The sequence below is a fragment of the Prionailurus bengalensis genome, chromosome B3 (genome assembly GCF_016509475.1).
Source record: "Prionailurus bengalensis isolate Pbe53 chromosome B3, Fcat_Pben_1.1_paternal_pri, whole genome shotgun sequence".
Lineage (NCBI taxonomy): Eukaryota > Metazoa > Chordata > Mammalia > Carnivora > Felidae > Prionailurus > Prionailurus bengalensis.
Window position 1 is genome coordinate 62,950,053 of NC_057355.1, and position 19,214 is coordinate 62,969,266.

Here is a 19,214-nt window from a genome sequence, read left to right on the forward strand (position 1 = left end):
AAGGGTCGGGGAATGGGGCATGGGGCAGGGTGAGGTGGGGGTGTGTGCCAGGGTTCCAAGCCCCTGGGAAGCCAGCACAGAAGACTAAGGAAGGCCCCGCTTGCTTTCCAGTGAGACTTCACCTTCACTCTGGAGCCAGGCAGCGTCCCAGGGAGGGGTTGGCACCCTGAGAGATGGAGATACCAAAGGCCAACCTGCTTCCCATCCCCTCCTTCTCAGCCTTGCAGAGCCATGGGGTATAGTCTGCGCAGGGGTGCCTGGGAGGTGGGAGCAGGGAGAGAGGTGGTGAAAGTGGCTGGCCCTTGCTGGGTCTGAACTGTTGCCAGCTCTGGGTGTTGGAAGTGGTGTCAGCCCAGGAGCAGATCCCTGCTCTCTGAAGCAACTGCAGTCACACAAAATTCACAGGCCTTCAGCCTTAATTAGCAATCTTGCGGTGGCCCCGACCCCACCCTTCCACTTTGGGCCAACAGCAGGAGTCTGGAAAGCAAGAAGGACCGGGCAGGCTGTAGGCCAATGATGAAAGACAGCAAGTTTCACCTCCATACAGCCTGTTCTTTCAGATTCCTCCTTCCCCTATTTTATTTATTTTTCTTTAAGATTTTATTTTTAAGTAATCCCTACACCCAACGTGGTGCTCAAACTCACAACCCCAAGATCAAGAGTCACATGCTCTACTGACTAAGCCAGCCAGGTGCCCCCCTTCTCCTATTAAAAAAATTTTTTTAATGTCTTATTTATTTTTGAGAGAGAGAGCGCATGAGCAGGGAAGGGACAGAGAGAGAGGGAGGGAGGGAGACACAGAATCTGAAGCAGGATCCAGGCTCTGGGCTGTCATCACAGAGCCTGATGTGGGGCTCGAACCCACGAACTGTGAGATCATGAACTGAGCCAAAGTTGGACGCTTAACCAACTGAGCCACTCAGGCGCCCCTCCCTTCCCCCTATTTTAAATCTTAATTCACCTCACAATAAGTTTAATTAACAATTTTACTTCAACAAATAAAGGGACCTACCGCCAACCCTACCCAGCCTGGCAGCGTCAGACAGGACTCCAATACGGACTAAGAGACTTTGCTACCCCATTCCCATCAATAGGACAAGTATTTGGGGTGGGGCCCCCGGGGTTGTCCTGAAAACACTCAGCTTTGCAGAATCTGCGTGTCGGGAGCCCTGGCGGGTGCATCATCGGATGCACCGTGGGGACTCTCAAGGCAGGCCCGGCAGGCGGCCCCCATGCTCTGCTTATCTCCCGAGGGCAGCTGCAAGCTCATGCTCCTTGCCTCTGCTCCTATGGCGTGTCTAACAGCCTGTCTCTTGGTGTGTATGGCCGCATGCGTGTGTGTGTGTGTGTGTGTGTGTGTGCGCACATCCATGTTTGGCCCTGGATGGGCACGAGGGCACAGATGTGTCTGGATGGAGAGGCGTCCATCTCTGTGGCTCCAGGCATAGCCCTGATCTTTCCTTCTTCGAACCTCCTTCTGCTGCCGGCAAGGGCAGCCCCCTGTACTTCCTCCACTGATCCACTGCCCTCCCCTGGCAGGAGGGGAGGAGGGAAGATACTGCCTGTGCTATAAGGGCCTGAGACATACCCAGGCCCGGAATATAGTTCCTCTCTTCAAGAAAACTCCCACCTGCCTGTCTGGCCCTTACTCTGCCATGTCTTCCAGGGAAAAGCCGTGTCAGATGGCTTGGTAGAGTAAGCAGAAACATAAGTGTCTCTGAGGCTGGCCTGCGCTACCTCAGTGGTCCCTCCCAGGCCCTAGCTGCTGCATGGCTCTTAGTTTGTTTATAAAGGTTTGTGGACCATGTGGTTTATGGGCCTGGGCGGGGAAGCAGGGATCTACACACTCTTTTGCCGACTTCTTTCCCTTGCGGAAAATAAGCTCATGGAGGGTTGGTCCTGGCTGGCATGCCACCTCTGCCCTGGGTCACCTCTGGCGGCATCCATCTAAAAAACATAGGCATACAACAACGTTGGAAGACGGTGTGGAATTACCTCATGAAGCTGATCACACGTATACCCTACAACAGAGAAATTCCATTCCTGGGAATGTACCTAGAGAGACTCGCGCACATGAACCAGAAGACACATACAGAATGTTTTAGACTAGCTTCAAACTGGAAACAACCCAAATGTCCATCACCACTAGAATGGATAATTAACTTGTAGTATTTTCACACAATGGAACGCTATACAAGAAAAAACCTTGACCAAATTACATCTCCACTCATTAACATGAATGAATCTTTAAAAACTATGCAGGGGCGCCTGGGTGGCGCAGTCGGTTAAGCGTCCGACTTCAGCCAGGTCACGATCTCGCGGTCCGTGAGTTCGAGCCCCGCGTCGGGCTCTGGGCTGATGGCTCAGAGCCTGGAGCCTGTTTCGGATTCTGTGTCTCCCTCTCTCTCTGCCCCTCCCCCGTTCATGCTCTGTCTCTCTCTGTCCCAAAAATAAATAAACGTTGAAAAAAAAAATTAAAAAAAAAACAAACTATGCAGTGAGGGGCACCTGGGTGGCTCAGTCAGTTAAGCCTCCGACTTCGGCTCAGGTCACGATCTCGTGGTTTGTGAGTTTGAGCCCCGCGTCGGGCTCTGTGCTGACAGCTCAGAGCCTGGAGCCTGCTTCGGATTCTACGTCTCTCCATCTCTCGGCCCCTCCCCTGCTCATGCTCTGTGTCATTCTGTCTCTCAATAATAAATAAACGTTTAAAAAAATTAAAAAAAAATAAAAATAAAAACTATACAGTGATAAGCCAAGGAAGCACGACACAGAATATATTTAGGATGAGTCCGGTTATAGAAAGTTAAGAACAAAAACAAAAACAGGCAATCTAAACAATAGGATTTAGGGAGATGCAGAGAGGTAGGAAACCATAAAACGAAACAAAACAGAACAAAATGGGAGGAGAGGATTGTCACTAAGCTTAGGATGGGGGCTCCTTTGGGGAGAATGTGTCAGGGAGGGGCACACGGGCTTCTAAGGTACTTGGAATATTTGTTGACCTGGCTGCTGGGTGCACAGGAATTTATTTTTCTTCTTTACACTGCAGTTATGCATGTTACATACTCTTCTGTATATATCATACATTGTACACAAAAAGAAAAAAAAGGATCGTATGTGCTCAACTCTGTCTCTTTTCCCCATCAATCCCCATTCTTGTCCTCAGCTGCCAGAGGAGGGGCCAGGGTCCCTCATCACAGTTCTTTTCTGTTTCCCAGTGGGTCAGAGGAATATGGGGGGTGAGGGCCTCCCCTTTCCAGCTGGGCCCTGGCTACTCCGGGGTGAGAAGGCCTGGGGAAAGCAGGGCCAGGCGAGGCCGGCTGGCTCTGCTCTTTCTGCCAACTCTGGGGATTAGGCCAGGGCTCTGGCTCACCTGTTACTTCACTCATTCGGCATGAACATAGCCACTGAGCGCTTACTGTGAGCACTGGGTGCTGTTGGGAAGGTTCAGATAAGTGAGAAATGGTCTTTGACCTCAAAGACCTTATAGTATATACTCAGAGGTAATCATGTATACAAATAACATGGTACCAGAAAAATGTGAGCTAAGTGTCACATGATTACTTATCTACTCTTTCAATAAACATTGGTTGAGCACCTATTATGTACCAGGAACAGTGCTGGACAGTGGACATATAAAAGGCAGTTAAATCATAATCCTGGCCCTTAAGTTCTTAGTCTAATGCACAGGAAACACACATACGAGGTAAATGCAACAGTGGGGCAAGGCCACTGTTGCAGCTCTGCCCAGGGAGAAGCAGGAAGGACCCCCCTGCTTAGCATAGGCGAGACAGAGATGGAGGAGTGGGGAAGGTTGGTGTAGAGAGGTCTTCCTAAACATTCAGTCCCTGAACTGAGACTTTAGGGATGAGGAAAACAAGAGCAAGGCGAAGGGCCGCAAGGACATCTTTTGCAGAGGGACCAGCTAGGGCAAAGGCACAGGGGGAAGGAACAGCGCCTGAGGACTATTTGCAACCGAAACACAAGCACTCAGCAAGGATGGGGAGAGAAGCAGCTGGTGGGGACAGCCGAGGGGGATCAGAGTCATATTTGCTTTGCGAAACCTTAAATTTTATAGGTGCTGAGAGCCATCGAAGGATTACAGGGGAGCTGGAGAATTCACTCCAGCTCAATACAGAGGAAGGGTGGAGGGGCACGGATTGGAAGAAGACAGGCAAGTTGTCAGGTTGTTTTGGATCCAAGAAATATCTAGGTAGGCTAGCTCTGTCTGAGAATAGGTGGGTGGTGGATGTAGGAGACACCAGCTCCCTGCCAAGCAACCAGGTGGAGCAGAGGGAAAAGAAGGCTCCAACCCAGAACTAGCTCTGGGCCTGGGGTACTAAGGAGCACTAAGTGTGGGCAGAGGATGGCGAGGAATGTGAATGGGACTGTGCACCATTTGATCCCAGGGTTCCCAAATGCTGGCTTGTGGACAGGATTGGCCCAAGGAAGTGAGGAAAACATGGCAGGTAATGAGCTTCTTAGAACTTTTTTTTTTTTTTTTTTAAAGTAAGCTTCAAACCCAGCATGGTGCCCAACATGGGACTTGAACTCTGAGATCAGAGACTCTCTCTCCTTTCCTTTCTAAGTCTCCAAGACATTCTATCTGTATCTAGTCTCTCTGTATCTTCAATAAACTCTGCTCTCACTAAAACCAACCAAACACAAAACACCCAAGATCAAGACCTGAGCTGAAATCAAGAGTCAGACACTCAACCAACTGAGCCACCCAAGCACCGCTGTAATGAGTTTCTGATAAATTAAATGTATGCACTTTGAATAACTATCCTTAGAAGTGTTTGCAATTAAATCAGTAAAGAAGCATATCACTTAGAGGCATAAAGTGAATTACCAAGAGAAATCTCCTGAAAAATTCAAGAGTGATTTCATCCTGAGAAGAGGGGTAGGGAACAGAGGAGGATTTTTTTTTTAAGTTTATTTATTTATTTTGGGAGAGAGAGAGAGAAAGTGCAAATTGGGGAGGGGGAGGGAGGGAGGGAGAGAGAGAGAGAGAGAGAGAGAATCTCAAAGCAGGCTCTGTGCTGTCAGCACAGAGCCCAGGGAGGGGCTTGACTCACAAACTGGGAGATGGTGACCTGAGCAGAAATCAAGAGTCAGAGACTTAACCAGCTGAACTCCGACTGAGCCACTTAGGTGCCGCGAGATTAAAAAATATAATAAACCTGTTAAACTATCATGTTTTAAAACTCATTAACATAAAATATATACAAAATTTTAAAAGGTAAAATAAAGCACTGGCTTTTGTTCTGAGTTTACATCCCTCTACTCTAGTTGCTAAAAGTGGGTTTTTTTGGCATGCAACTATACAAGGTAGATATCCAGCTTCTCCTCCGCTCCCCATCATGTCCTCATCTGCCAAAACAACAACAAAAAACACCCAAAAAACAAAAAACGTCGCTGAGTCCTTTGCATCCTGAATCAGACTGGGAGCCGCTAGTCCGAAGCACCCGGCCCAAGGCCCGAGAACAGCGCGCCTGTAATCCCGCGGCCGTCCAGCAGAGGTCAGGCGAGTTCCACGCGGGCCCTGCAGAGCCGCGCCCCAGCCCGAGTCTGCGAGTCCCGGCAGCGCGCTCTCGCTCTCCGAAACGTTGTCCCTCCGCGAAGTGGGTACAGGGAGGACCCGAGACCTGCCCTAGCCTAGGGGTCGCGATCAACGGCCACCTGGGGTCTAGTTCCTGGCTCTGCCTGGCGGGGCGCAGACTGGGCGTCTGCTGCCAAATCAAAAAGAGGGTTCTCCTCCCCAAGTCTCACAAGGGGTTGACACCCGCTCTGGCGCCACTTGGCTCCTGGGCCTGGGCGTGGCTAGCTCACCGCCGTATTCGGTGCCCATGGGCCACTCACCTTATCCGTCTTCCGGAAGGTGGCCCTGTGCGACATTGTCTTCTGCCCTGGGTTGTGGCGAAGACCAAGGAGCTGATATGTCAAAAGGGGACATAAGAGTGCTACATAGGCAAGCAACTGTTATTACTAGAGGATATTAGAATGAGGATTCAGGCCTCTGGGGAAGTGTCCTCTACGCCCCAGGTCAGTTATTCTAAAAGGTTGCCCAAGCCTCAGAATTGCTCCTGGAGATGTGCTTGAGGCTGGGGTTGATCAAGGAATCTGCATTTTACAGGTTGCCAAATTCTGATGAACAGTGTCTCCAGACAACACTTGGAGAACCATTCTCAGTTTCTGTTGCCATCCCACAGGACAAACAGTAGGAAAACAAAGAATGGGAGGGTAGGCAACAGGGGAGCTGGGCTGATAGTGTGACCTGCCTAAAACCGGAGTGGAATTAGCAGCAGCCCTAGGAAGGAATAGTGCTGGCAGCTGGCTTTATGGTTACAGAACGCACGTGAACCTCAAACTCCCACCAGAACCAAAGTGGAAATGCCCCCTGCTCTTCCATTCACGACTCAGGCTGCACCCTTTATTTTTGCCTTTATTTTAAAACACTTCTTTTCTAATTCACATAGAGCATCAGGAGAACAATCACATTCTCCCCACGCTGGTGGCAGGGCTCCTTAACCCACACAGACTGGAGGAAACATTCCATTTTGTCACATTCTGAAGGTCTCTAGACTGTTCGAGCTACACTTTAAACCCAGCAAGACCAGTGTTCTGGTCACATTCATCTCCAACACAACAAGGGGCAGGGTGGGGATGTAAGAGGACAGTGCCTCAAGCCCTGGGTCTCCCCCTGCTTAGGATGGAACTGGGCTGGGGTTGGTAAGGCGCTAACTCCACCTGTCTCAAGCATCAGGCTGGAACAGCACTTGGCTACAGGCCAGGACCAAAAGTCAGAAAGGCACCCTGGGCTGAAAGCCAAGAAAACGAGTTCTTTTAAGGAATTTAGATAGCGTGGAACAACCCAAGCCCATTCCACTCTTGACTGCAGGGGTGGTGGGGGGAGGCAGGCTGGCATTCTCATTTCTGCTTATCTGGATTCTAGCTTCAGTTCTGACCTTGAGAAAATCAAATTGTCTTGATCTTCTTAAATACCATGGAGATGGTGTCCAGAAACTTATAAGCTTCCTTCTAGCTCCAAGACTCTTAACTTCTCTGGGCCATCTGGGAAAGGGAGGTTAAAACCTCTTCTGTCCTAAAGGCGGATGCCACCTCTTTGTCCCACATCACCAGTGAGCAGGCTGAAGGGCAGGAGGGTAGCACCCGGACTAGCCCTTCGCCAAGGACATAGGGCTAGAGGCAGACAGGAGGCAGTAGCAAGTAGATTGCTTTTCCCCCCAGTTTAGAAGCAGATGGGTTTGCTTCTCAGTATGTTTAATACAAAATGGCAGCAGCCGCTGTTCTGTTGTAACAGAACTAGCCATAGGGCGTCCAGAGAAATGTACACAGGCAGCCTTGGCTGGAGTTGAGCCGCCAACCATGCCTGCTGTGGGCTGTCATCCGGCCAGGACTGGACAGAGTAGTGCTCAAGGGCTCAGAGGTGCTGCCACAGAGACCCGTGCTGAGCCGATCCCTCCCAAGCACACTGACCTCTGACCCATGGTGGAGCCCAGGTAGCACAGGTGTTCTGAGATGCCTATTCCCCAAGCTCCACCCCAACATGGCGTGATCTCAGCCCTAACAAATGGAGCCCCGGGGGAACAGAGGAGCTGCTGGGAGTGGATGCCTCTAAAAATCAGCAGAAACAGAGGCTAGGTTTTGGCAGATTTTTCCCCCCAGAAAGAAGAGGCTACCAGATTCAAATACATGGAGAAGAGCAATGCTTCTTGTGTCCTGGGCTCCCTGCTGGAAGTGTAGCTGAAAAAAGGGGTGGCTGCCTGCCTGCCCCCAAGTGCCCACCCAGGGGAGTGTAGGGCCCGGAAGTTAGAGAGTCACCAAAGCCTTCCCGACAAGCCCTGAAAGAGCCAGAAGGCTTCCTGCTGAGTCCATTTTAAACCACTGAACACTTTTCAGTTAGGCCCTTCACTCGCCATGGCCTTCATTAATGTCCCACAGAATCTTCAGACCAGAAAGTGTGGCTACAAATGCCCCTTCCACCCCATGCCTGCCCACATCTTGCCATGTCTGGCCTGGCTGGCTGGCCCAGCTCTGAGGCCTGAGCACTTGGCAGCTGAGCAGCAGGAGAGCCGCTGTATCTCTGCTTCCAAAGAAAGGCCTCGAGGTGCTGGGAAAAGGGGTGAAGGGTCGGGATTAGTGGAAGTCTGCGTTGAAGGCTCTGCCGATGATCAGTCGCCTCACCTCACTGGTCCCACCCCCAATCTCGTACAGTTTGGCATCTCGCAGAAAGCGGCCCATGGGAAAGTCATTGATGTAGCCATTGGCACCTGCAGCCAGGGTTTGGGCAGAGAAGAAAGGACAATAAAGGGTGATGGGCAGTGAGGAAAGCTAATAGAAAGCCAAGTTTATAGAAACACGCCAGAGGAGGACAGACCGATTGAAGAGAAGCAGCTAACATTGGTGAGAATGTGGGGAGTATCTGGCTGCGGGGTGGGGGGTGGGGGGGGAAGGGGTGGGTGGGTATGGATGCACGGGGCTGGAAGGGCATCCAGAGTGCTGAGGATACCAGGCAAAGGTTGGGAGAGCCACTGGCAGACCCGGGAAGGGGGGCGAAAAGTTACTGCGAGTACTTACTGGGTGCCAGGTCCAGCCAGGGAAGTTAAGTAATTTGCATGAGTCACAAAACCAGGCAGTGGTAGAGCAAGGGTTCAAACCTAAGTCTTCTGGCTCAGGTGTGTACTCTTAACTACTGTGCAGCAGTGAAACAAGGCCATCTAGCCCCAGAGGCTCATCTCCCTCCCCATTTCCCACGGTTCACAGGACCAGGCCAGAAGGAGGAGAAGGGGCATTGCTGAAGGTAGGAACAGCTTGTGACCTCTAGCACTTTTCCCCATTTGTTTTAAGATGTCCTCCTAGTACCTGGGGCGGGAGCCTAAGGGTACCAGCTTCACTGCAGCCAGCCAAAGCACAGAGTGAGTGAAGAGGAAGCCTCTTTCTGTGGTTGGGAGTAGGGAGTGGGGGCCACTCACCAAAACACTGAATGCCATCCAGAGCTACCTGTGTGGCGCACTCAGCCGAGTAAAGAACCACCCCTGCGCAGTCCTGTGGGAGGAGGCTCTGGGTCAGCGGGGCCCTGCCAGGGCCCCACAGGAGGGAGTCCCAACGGTCGGCCCTTACCTTGGGAGTGCAGTGGCCCTGATCACAGGCCTTGGCAACATTGTAGACATACTGCCGACACGCCATGAGGCGGGTGTACATGTCGGCCATCTTCCCCTGCATCAGCTGGGAACAAGGGAAGGTCACAAGTCAACATGCTGGAGCCACATTCCTCTCAGGCGCTCCCCCTAGTTGCCACAAGCAGGTCAGCAGTAGTGACCTGATAGCCAGGCACGGGGATACCAGGGCACAGAGAGAGACAGCATTTGCCTAGGACAACAGGGATGGCCAGAGAGCTGCCATCGCTATGGACTCTGCACACTGAAATGGCCCTCCACCTACGGCAACCCACATTAACATCCCATGGTGGCTTCAGACCAGGAGGTGTGACTAGAAATGCTGCTCCCTCTCCCCCTGCCTGCCTACAATCTGCACGCTTCACCTTGCAGCCTTACGACGTCTAGCTCATTGATCTCAAATAGGAAGTGAGGTGACCTGTGATCACCTTCCCGGCAAGTTCCAAAGCCAGGGAGCATGCCGAGGTCTGCATTCCAAGCATTCAGACTCATGTTGGTGGCAAGAGACAGTAATAAATGAGACTCCTGCTCATTTATTAAAGAAAATTTGAGCCCAATGAAAAAAGTACATTTCAGCACAAGCATTTCCATTCACCTGGAAGTGGCCAATCTTCTGGCCAAAGGCTTCCCTCATGTGCAGGTAGGGAATGGTGTGGTCGAGGACAGCCTGCATGAGCCTGCCAGAAAAGAGAAAGACACTGGGGAGATGCCTTGCTGTATCCCCATTGCCACCTGGTGTGGCAAAATGCCAACGTGGGAAGGCTTGGGGGGGGATATAGCTTGGTAAGACAAGGAACTGGAGTCCCAGGGAGGAGAAAAGGAGCATGAGGACTCTTATCCCTGCTCAGTCACTGCACTGACTGCCCAGGCCTTGGGCCTCTTTCCCTGACACCAGATAGAGTGGCAGGACCCCTGTGCAGGCAGGACCCCTGTGCAGGCAGGCCATAGAGCCTGGGCATCCTGTTCCAGCCTGATTAATTAAGCAGGATAGTCCCTTAGGCCCTTTGTCTCTCATATAATAATATTTACCTTCATTGTGAAGAAATTAAATATGGGAGGAGGACGTTTGTTCATTTCGTCTCTAGGAAAGAAGGTGCATCTTCCAGGAGGCGGCTCCCATTGGCCCCCAAAGGGAAGTCAACGATGGTACCGCCTGCCAAGGGGGCCAAAAGCCCAGCTCTGCCAAGCCTCATACTCACCCAAGGGGCCCACCAGCCAGCACCAGCCGTTCCAGGTCCAGCCCACTCATCAGCACGTAGACGCCCTTACCTAGATGGCCCAGGATGTTGGCAGCTGCCAGGAAAAATGCTGGTCAGAGGGAAGAAGGCTTTTCACAGCCTCATTTAAAAAAAATTTTTTTTTTAATGTTTATTTATTCTTGAGAGAGAGACAGAGCATGAGTGGGGTAGGGGCAGAGAGAGAGGGAGACACAGAATCTGAAGCAGGCTCCAGGCTCTGAGCTGTCAGCACAGAGCCCAATGTGGGGCTTGAGCCCACGAACCGTGAGATCATGACCTGAGCCAAAGTCGGACGCTTAATGGAGTGAAGCCACCCAGGCGCTCCCAGACTCCTCGCTTTTATAAAAGCTGCTAGGTTTGGTACCTAGCTTTCACACAGGCACTAAAATGTCACCTGACCTCAAGTAGGGTTCTGAGTGAGAGAAAAGAATGAAGTTTACCACTTCCAGTCAGAAGTAGAGCTTGCTAGAGGGACTCTCCCCCCACACCGCCAACCCATCAGGCACATGCGCGTGCGCACACACACACACACACACACACACACACACACCATCCACAAGACCAAACACAAAGTCCCCATTCTTAGATCTTCCCCTTCTCTTCCTCAATTGCCATGGAACCTCTCCCTAGTTCTTTTTATCCATGCCCATAAAGGCGAGAATTAGTGTCCCCCAGGTTGAGTCTGCTCTGCTCCAGTATCATCCCCTCTCACCCTGACAAAAGTGATCTATGGAAGAGTCTTTGTCCAAGAGATGGGTCATTCAGTGCTAGTTACAGAAAATGCTAGGGGCGCCTGGCTGGCTCAGTCAGTAGAGTGTGTGGCTCTTCATCTCAGGGTCATGAGTTCAAGCCCCATGTTGGGTGTGGAGCCTCCTTACAATACAGTACAATACAATACAATACAGAAATTGCTGAACGCCTCTCCACCCTGGAAGCCAGGACACTGGATGGCCTTGGGAGGTGTGAACAGGAAAGAGAGAACAGCATGGACACTGACCTGCCTGATGATGGTGGTTGTTTCCTACTGACACAGAAGGATCTGTACTGATTACCCCCGCTCCCTAGAGCTCCTTGTAACCAAAGCATCCTTTTCTGGGGTCCTGGGTCACCGGGGAAAGGGATGGTCTATGGCTGAGGCACAGAGCACACCTAGCTGGCCATCGAATCTATGCCCTTGGGTCTCATTAGCACATGATGGGTATGCGGGCTCTCCCATGATGTGTCATGTTTTCAGTTACACTTCAGGGGTGAAAATACTCGAATTGCCAGGTTTTCACTGAGTCTGGCTTCCATCAGTTTATTTGAATGGTTGTTAGCATCGTTCATGCCTACCTCACAGGAACTGTTCAGGGACACACACAAACGAGGATGTCTGAAGGACATTAGAGAGTGAGGACACATCTTACCTGTCTGTTCCAGACACTGGAATCCCACCCTGCACAGTGTGTTATCCATAGAGGAAGAAGCACCCTTCATTGCAGCCATGGTCAGGCACACAGCTCTGGCCAGAAGGACGGTTGCCCGGCAGCCCGAGTCCCACACGGACAGGCCAATGGGCAAGTGGGGCAGTGGGAGGCCCATTGCCTAGACGCATGTCATCGGTAAGCTGACAATGGTGAGCTTCTCTTACCCAGAGATGGGCTTTCTCGGTTTATGAAAGGGTCAGGACAGGGGTTTGTCCATTCGAGACTCACCGGGAACCTTGCAGTCTTCAAAGATTAGCTCGCAGGTGTTAGAGCCCCTCATCCCCAGCTTGTCCAGCTTCTTGGAGGTGCTGAAGCCAGGCATACCCTTTATAGGAACAAAAGGTGGCCTGATTACAGACCAGTCCCCAAGGAAGGCTAGTAAAAGGCAGACTCCTGGGAAACGCCTGCCTTCCCATCCAGTCCCTGAATTTGTACAACACACTGCATCCTACTCTCAGGGCCCCCACTCTGTATGACTGCTCTACTCCTTGACGCTCTGGCCCTAACACCCCCCCCCACCCCTGCTGCTAGGTGCATTCTCCCCACTTCTCACCGGAGCAGTTCTTTCTCAGTGAAACACTCACTCCCTGGGTGCTCCCTGTCCTTTGCTGCCTTTGTTTCCTTTCCTCAGGGGAAAGCACTTCCAAGACCCTCTCTGCAGCCCACTCAATTCCTTTGCCTCTGTACCCGAGTCCCACCCAGGATCAATTCAGCCATCTATGTGCTTTGGCCTGGCTAATCAGATTCCGAGTGCATTGCCCAAGTGACTAGCAGAGAGTGTCGGATGCGCAGGCTGACAGGAGTGGTGCCACAGGACCTTGAGATTTCCAACCTCAGCCAGCCCTTTGGACCCTCACTTTTCCTATTCTTCAAACCTGGTCAGCTCCTTCTCTGTGGAGGGTATTGCAAACGTTTATGATACTCATTCATGGGATTCTCTCCCCAATCCCCCACTCCTGTGGTTCCCAGCCCTCACACCTTGAGGTCATGAGGCAGATGGCTCCTCCACCATCACCTGTAGCCCGGCCTTACCTCTTTCTCCTGGCTCACAGTTGGGCCTTGCTCACCCGCTCCCACACACTTCAATGTCTCCTCTCCTCTTCTCCTTTCTCTCTACCAAATAATTTGCTCAGTTCTCTCCCAATCTTCAAAACAAACTCAAATGCCCACCTTTTCATTCCAACTCCAGCTCTAGCTCCCCCTGCTTTGCTGCAGTCTTCGGTCACCCCCCCCACCTGCATTCTCATTCATGCTGTGGTCTCCAGAGCTGCTCTCCCCAAGGCCACCAATGACATCCTCGTTGTCAAAGCCAGTTGCCTTTCAGTCTTCATCTTCCTGGACTGCTTTGTGTGGCCTAGCTCTACGGAAGGCTCCACCATTCTTTGACTTGACCCATCCTGGGCTCCACTTTGGCCACCCTCCTTTCTGTCAGCTCTTCTGCCTCACCCCCGCCTCAGGGAGCCTTGGCAGAGTACATGCTGATTGTGTCTGCCACCAGCTGAAGGGAGCTATCTCTGGTACCGCCGTCAGGAGACAAAAGCCTCCCGTCATGCACTGTCCTCCACTCACCTTCTCCACGATAAAGGCCGTGATGCCTCGAGAGGCTGGCACAGCAGCCAGATCAGTCTTAGCATAGACAATAAGGATGTCAGCGTCGGGGCCATTGGTGATCCAGAACTTGTTGCCATTCAGGACGTAGTGATCGCCTAAGGACAGGAAGTTGGCTACTTGCTCAAGCCATGGTGGCCTGTCTCACCACTCAGTTCACGGACCTGCTGCTGGGAAACAGTTCTGGAAACCCAGCAGGGGCCACCCCTGGTTACTGCTCCCTCACCCTGAGGAGGTCTGTCTCTCTGTCCATTTCAGCTCCCACTCCAGAAGCTCCCAAGAGGTGCCTCACCTTTCTTTTCTGCTTTTAGCTTCATGGAGACAACATCAGAGCCAGCGTTGGGCTCACTCATGGCCAGGGCTCCTATGTACTCGCCGCTGATCAGCTGCAAGGGAAACCACAAGGGCTGGTTATGACTCAGAAGTGCCCTACAGGAGCTCACTTGTCCTGCTTTCACCTGTGCACATGACACCCCTTCAAACGCATCTCAGACCAGGTATTGGTAAAGTCCTAGAAGAGAAGCCCACCGTCTACAAAACTGAAAATAGCTCTGCTTTCCCATTCCCTTCCCAAGGGAAGCAAGTCCTGGTCTTGCATTTCTTAGAATGCTCTGCAAATGTTGTCCAGGGACCGACTCAGAACTTCTGCTCCTGGTTTTCATTCTTCTTGCCGAATTATTTTAAAGCAAATCCCTGACCCTTTCCTCACTGCACTCGGTTGAGGGCAGCACGCTGTAGGAAGCAAGTCTGACCGGCCCTTGCCGACAGGGGAGGGTGCCTCGGTGTCGGTGGTGGTGCTGTGACACTGGCGTGTTTCTCCATTCCCATTTCCTCACCTTGGGGAGGTACTTTTCCTTCTGGGCCTCATTTCCATTGCGCACAATTTGGTTGACGCAGAGGTTGGAGTGAGCGCCGTAACTGAGCCCCACTGCTCCAGAAGCTCGAGATATCTCCTCCATCACCAGAACTTGTTCCAGGTAGCCCAGGCCAGAGCCGCCATACTGAGCTGGGAGTGGAGGTGATGCAGTAGAGTGGAAAAGGTAGCCCAGATTAAATTGGGATGTTCACAGGAATGATTATTGGCAGCAAAGAACATACTCTGCAGCACCCATTCCCAGTTACCCCTAGCAAGGTGGACAGGCTTATGCCGTGGGCTCTGATTTACAAGCTCGCGGAACTGGTTTTGTCTGCTGCCTCTGGTCAGCTGAGGCGTGGTTCAGGAAATAGTCATTACAATGCCTGCATTATCCCAGACAGACCACTTGATGAAGACAAGAGAGCCTGAGCACCCGCTACTTGGAAGGGCAGATGAATAAATGGAAGAGGACCTGGAGTTAACCAAGAAACACAGAGAGGGAGGGTCAGAGCACTAAGAATAGGTCCCAAGCAAAGAATGCCATGTGCAAAAGGCCCGAGGAAGGTGAGATTTCATAGCACAGGTGTTTAGACTTAACAAAGCAGGATTATCAAATCGATATATTGAACACCTTAAGCTCACACAATGTTACAGGTCAATTATATCTCAAAAAAGTTAAAACAAAACAAAAAAGCAAAACTAGTATCCGGGAGCACGAGAGCCACAGCTAGCGAATTTCAGAACTCCTCACCAAAAAACGTGGCTTTTCCTTGGCAACTGATCCCAAATCGACAGGTTTGGACCATCTGGTGCTACCACCCTCCCACCCCCAGCCTTGCTCTTTGGGTAAATCTTGGTAAGACTCTTTGCACACAGGAGTGCCCGGCTGGCTCAGTCAGTGGAGCATGCGGCTCTCGATCTTGGGGTAATGAGTTCGAGCCCCACGACAGGTGTAGAGATGACTTTAAATAATAAAATAAGATCTTAAGAAAAAAATAAAAGACTGTTTGCACACGTTTACTCTGACCAAGGAGTCAGGCTCATCCTAGGCTCTCAGGAAAGATTAGCCCAATTCTCTTCAGTCTGGGAAGGAAAGACCACAGGTGGGTGACACTGGAAAGAGCCAGCAGGACAACCACGTGGAAACCAGAGCTCACCAGAACTGGCTTTCTTTGGGGGGGGTGGGGGGCTCTTAAACCCCCAAGACACAGTGGAAGGAAGTCTTGTTTGGGAGTTTCCAGTGGCCTTCCCCTTTACCATTTTACTTTTTAAGTAGGCTTCACACCCAGCACAAAGTCTAATGCGGGGCTTGAACTCAACGGCCCTGAGATCAAGAGTCCTGCTCTTAACTGACAGAGCCACCCAGGTGCCCTACTCCTACCATTTTCCATTAGGATGGGTCTACATTTTTAAGTCTTCCATTTTGTCATTACTCTTAAATCAGCTCAAATCCCAGGAATTGTCTCCAAGCAGCAAGAAGGGGATGTAAGAACTGTGTTCTGCCTCTGTTCCAGTATGAGTACAAGCTGAAGCAGCGTGGGCTGTCCAGGCCTCGGCAGGTAAGACCACAGGCTTATTTCTTCACTGGGTACTGCAAGCCCCACTGGGCCTCTCCTTCAGAGGCCAACATCCAAACCGAAGCCCGCCAGCTCTGTGCCCTCTCCTCCTGGAAACAAGTAATAAGACCCATAGGGGACAATGGGCAGGCCAGGGAGAGCCTATTAAAGACACCATCTGGCCACCTCACGGGGAGGCTCTCAAAATAAGCTCCAGGGTCAGCTGTGGGCACAAGACATAGGCAGTCCCCACAGGGACACCCCTGTCCTGAGTGGTCCTGCCTAGATGCTCCTGGTAGAGTAGAACTTAGGGAGTAGAAGAGACCATAAGACATGCAAGACAGTTGCGTGATAATGGAGTTTTCTAAACTCCCCAAATCACCTGGGGGAGCTTAGTAAGCATGCAGAGTTCAAGAGTCTGATCCTCATCCATCACCGCACTGGCCTCATCTCTTTGCCTTCCAGATGTCACTGCCTAAAGGAATAGAGTGGACTCTTCTCTGGGCTGATAGTCTTCTGTGGGTGCTTTCTCAGGTCCAAGAGGAAGTTTCTGAGTTTCTTTCAGCATGATCTTTCCCCTCCTCTCCTGTTTCTTTGGGGAACAGTGCGAAAGGGCATGTGAGTTCTCATTAGGGAAGGAAACTATACTCACCAGGGGCAGTGATGCCTAAGACCCCCAGGTTTCCCAGCTGCTTCCAAAACTCCTGCCAACAGAAAGGAGTGCAGTGAGCTGTGAGAAGGCAGCCAGTCTCAGGTGTCTGGCACATCTGGAATGAGACCCAGACACTTCACAGAAAGGGGCTGCATTCTTTGGGAGCACATTTACCACAAGACTGTGTGAGCTCTTCCAGGTAGCAGTTCGATTCCCAGCCCAGACTAGCCCAGCCCCCAAGCTGCCCCCTTGTCGCTCTGCACCCCCCCCCCCCATCCTCTGGTGTGGGCATCATGACTCACTCGAAGGTTCTTGAACTCATTGCTCTGATCAATCTCCTGGGCCTGGGGGGCTAGGTGCTCCTGAAGAAACTTAGCCATGGTCTGACGAAGCTAGAGGGAAAGAGGTGGACAGATGCCACTGAAACACTACACTATTGCCACTAAGAACAGCATCTTCACTACCGAGGACACATTCAGGAAAACAGGCTACAAACAACCCACCAAACAGCATCAGATTGAAACTTAGGGGGCATACTAGTTTATACTTTCCCAGAGATGATCTTTATGTCTTTTAAGGTCCTCAGCTTAGACAGCTTGAGTATTTTTTTAAACAGTTAAAAAATAATTTTTTTAATGTTTATGTATTTTTGAGAGAGAGAGAGAGAGAGAGAGAGAGAGAGTGCAAGCGGGGGAGAGGCAGAGAGAGAGGGAGACACAGAATCCAAAGCAGGCTGTGGGCTCTGAGCTGTCAACACAGAGCCCGACATGGGCCTTGAACTCACCAACTGTGAGATCACAACCTGAGCAGAAGTCGGATGCTTAACCAACTGAGCCACCCAGGTGACCCCGACAGCTTGAGTATTTTTAAAATGTCACTCCCCTAAATAAGATCATTCCATGCCTTTTCATTATACCTAGAAGGCTCTTTACTCAGGCCTATTAAGGCCCTGCATGAGCTGACCCCTCCTGACTCTTCCAGCCTTCTCCAGTACCTTCCTCACCCCCACTCACTGTGCTCCAGCCCACCCTCTTCAGTTTCTGGCACATGCCAGGCTTTCTGCCCCTGAGCCTTTGACAAAAGGATACCCAAACAGATTAGAAACTATTGGCAGAAACGTTTGAGAGCCAGGATTGAACCCCTTCCTGCCTGAGGTGATTCAAAGCTCTGTCTACTGACTGCAAACCCAAACGGATGCTGGCGTTTCTGGAAGCTCAGGCACTTGCTTAACAGGAGAATCAGGTTCCTGGGGAATTCTGTGCCAGCATCCAAATAAAGTCACCTTCCTCCAGGAAGGCTCTAGTTCAGCTCCCTCTGTAAGGACCTTTCAAGTTACAGTTCGGCGTTGTGGTCTGACCCGGTAGGCTGAAGAATTACAGCAGACGACACTCTGCATTTCAAAGCCCCTAAGGTGTGTATTGGACAAAGATTCCCTGGTGATGACGATTAACGAGGCTTGAGAACCACAGTCTTAAGGCAGTGTTCAGATGTAAGTGGACTTTAGACAGATTAAGGATCTTTCCGTCACACTCGAGCGGCTCTGCCAATCCTCCGCCAAAACACCATCAGTCTCCCAGCAGCCTTCCTGTCTCTGACTCCTTATCTAACTCGAAAGCTAGGCTTTGCTGCCTCCACAGAAGTGAGGTTGAGACCAGCGCCCGCTCTCGCGCTCCCACTGCCGCAGCGGGGTGGGCGCCGGGCAGAGGAACGTCGAGGCGACCACGGAGCAGGGCGATGCGGCCGGGCCAGCAGGCCTTGGGGCCCGGAAGGGGATCGGGCTCCCTACCTGCTTCTGCTCCTCGCTTAGCCCGTTGATCGCATCGTCCACGGGCAAGAGGGAGTGGGCCCGCTGTGACACGACGCTGGCGAGCGGCGCCAGCGGAGTCCGCAGCCTCCAATTCGCGACGCGCCGACCCAGAAGCCAAGCTGCGGTCGCCATCTCGCCCTTGCACTGGAAGCTGAGGCAGAGCGCCAGAGGAAGGGGCTCGGAGCCCGCCCCGCAGGCTCCACCAATCCCGGGCTTCGCTGCCCCCGCCCAATCGGCGAGGGGTGGGTCTCCAGCAGCCTATCACCCTCTGCTGCCGGCTGGAACACCAAGCTGGCCTTGGCCACCACACGAGCCAATCAGCGTGACCGCCCGCCTAACTACACCGTGGTGGGGTTGGTAGCGGGGGCGCCGGACCCACTATGATGAAGTCATTCCTAGGTTGGGACTTTTTTTTAGAAGAGCAAGAAAGGCGTTTTCTGAGTGGAGTAGTACCTCACTACTCCGCGTTGAAGTAGCAGTCTGTAGTTCCTCTGCAGGAAAGGAAGTGTTAAAACAGCCTGGGATGCCCAATGCTTGGAAACAAATCGTTAAAGCCATGGGATGGCTAAGAAGTGTTGGCTCCAGTGTGCACACTGTTACAAATCAGTAAATGTTGTTTTATTACGTCACAGGGTTTTTCGATTTTGGAGTTTCGTGGGAAAGAGTTGCTGTCTTCTAAATTATTTAAGAACAGCAATTGGGGGCACCTGTGTGGCTTAGTCGGTTAAGCGTGGGACTCTGGATTTTGGCTCAGGTCATGATCTCATGGTTTGTGAGTTGAGCCCTGCTTTGAGCTTTGTGCTGGAAGTGCGGAGCCTGCTTGAGATTCTT

General features: G+C 51.7%; 1 protein-coding gene across 1 annotated transcript; it reads right to left on the bottom strand.

The window, feature by feature from the left end:
- Window positions 1–6,432: 6,432 nt before the first annotated feature.
- Window positions 6,433–18,547, bottom strand: IVD (isovaleryl-CoA dehydrogenase). Its single transcript, XM_043555663.1, has 12 exons — window positions 18,363–18,547; window positions 16,879–16,968; window positions 16,577–16,628; window positions 14,349–14,518; window positions 13,805–13,898; window positions 13,474–13,610; window positions 12,133–12,229; window positions 10,400–10,493; window positions 9,796–9,877; window positions 9,145–9,249; window positions 8,997–9,069; window positions 6,433–8,294 (listed from the first exon to the last, which is right to left on the bottom strand). Exons 1-12 carry the CDS (start codon window positions 18,513–18,515, stop codon window positions 8,161–8,163), a joined length of 1,281 nt encoding a protein of 426 aa, XP_043411598.1. The 5' UTR covers window positions 18,516–18,547; the 3' UTR covers window positions 6,433–8,160.
- Between the last annotated feature and the right edge of the window lie 667 nt (window positions 18,548–19,214).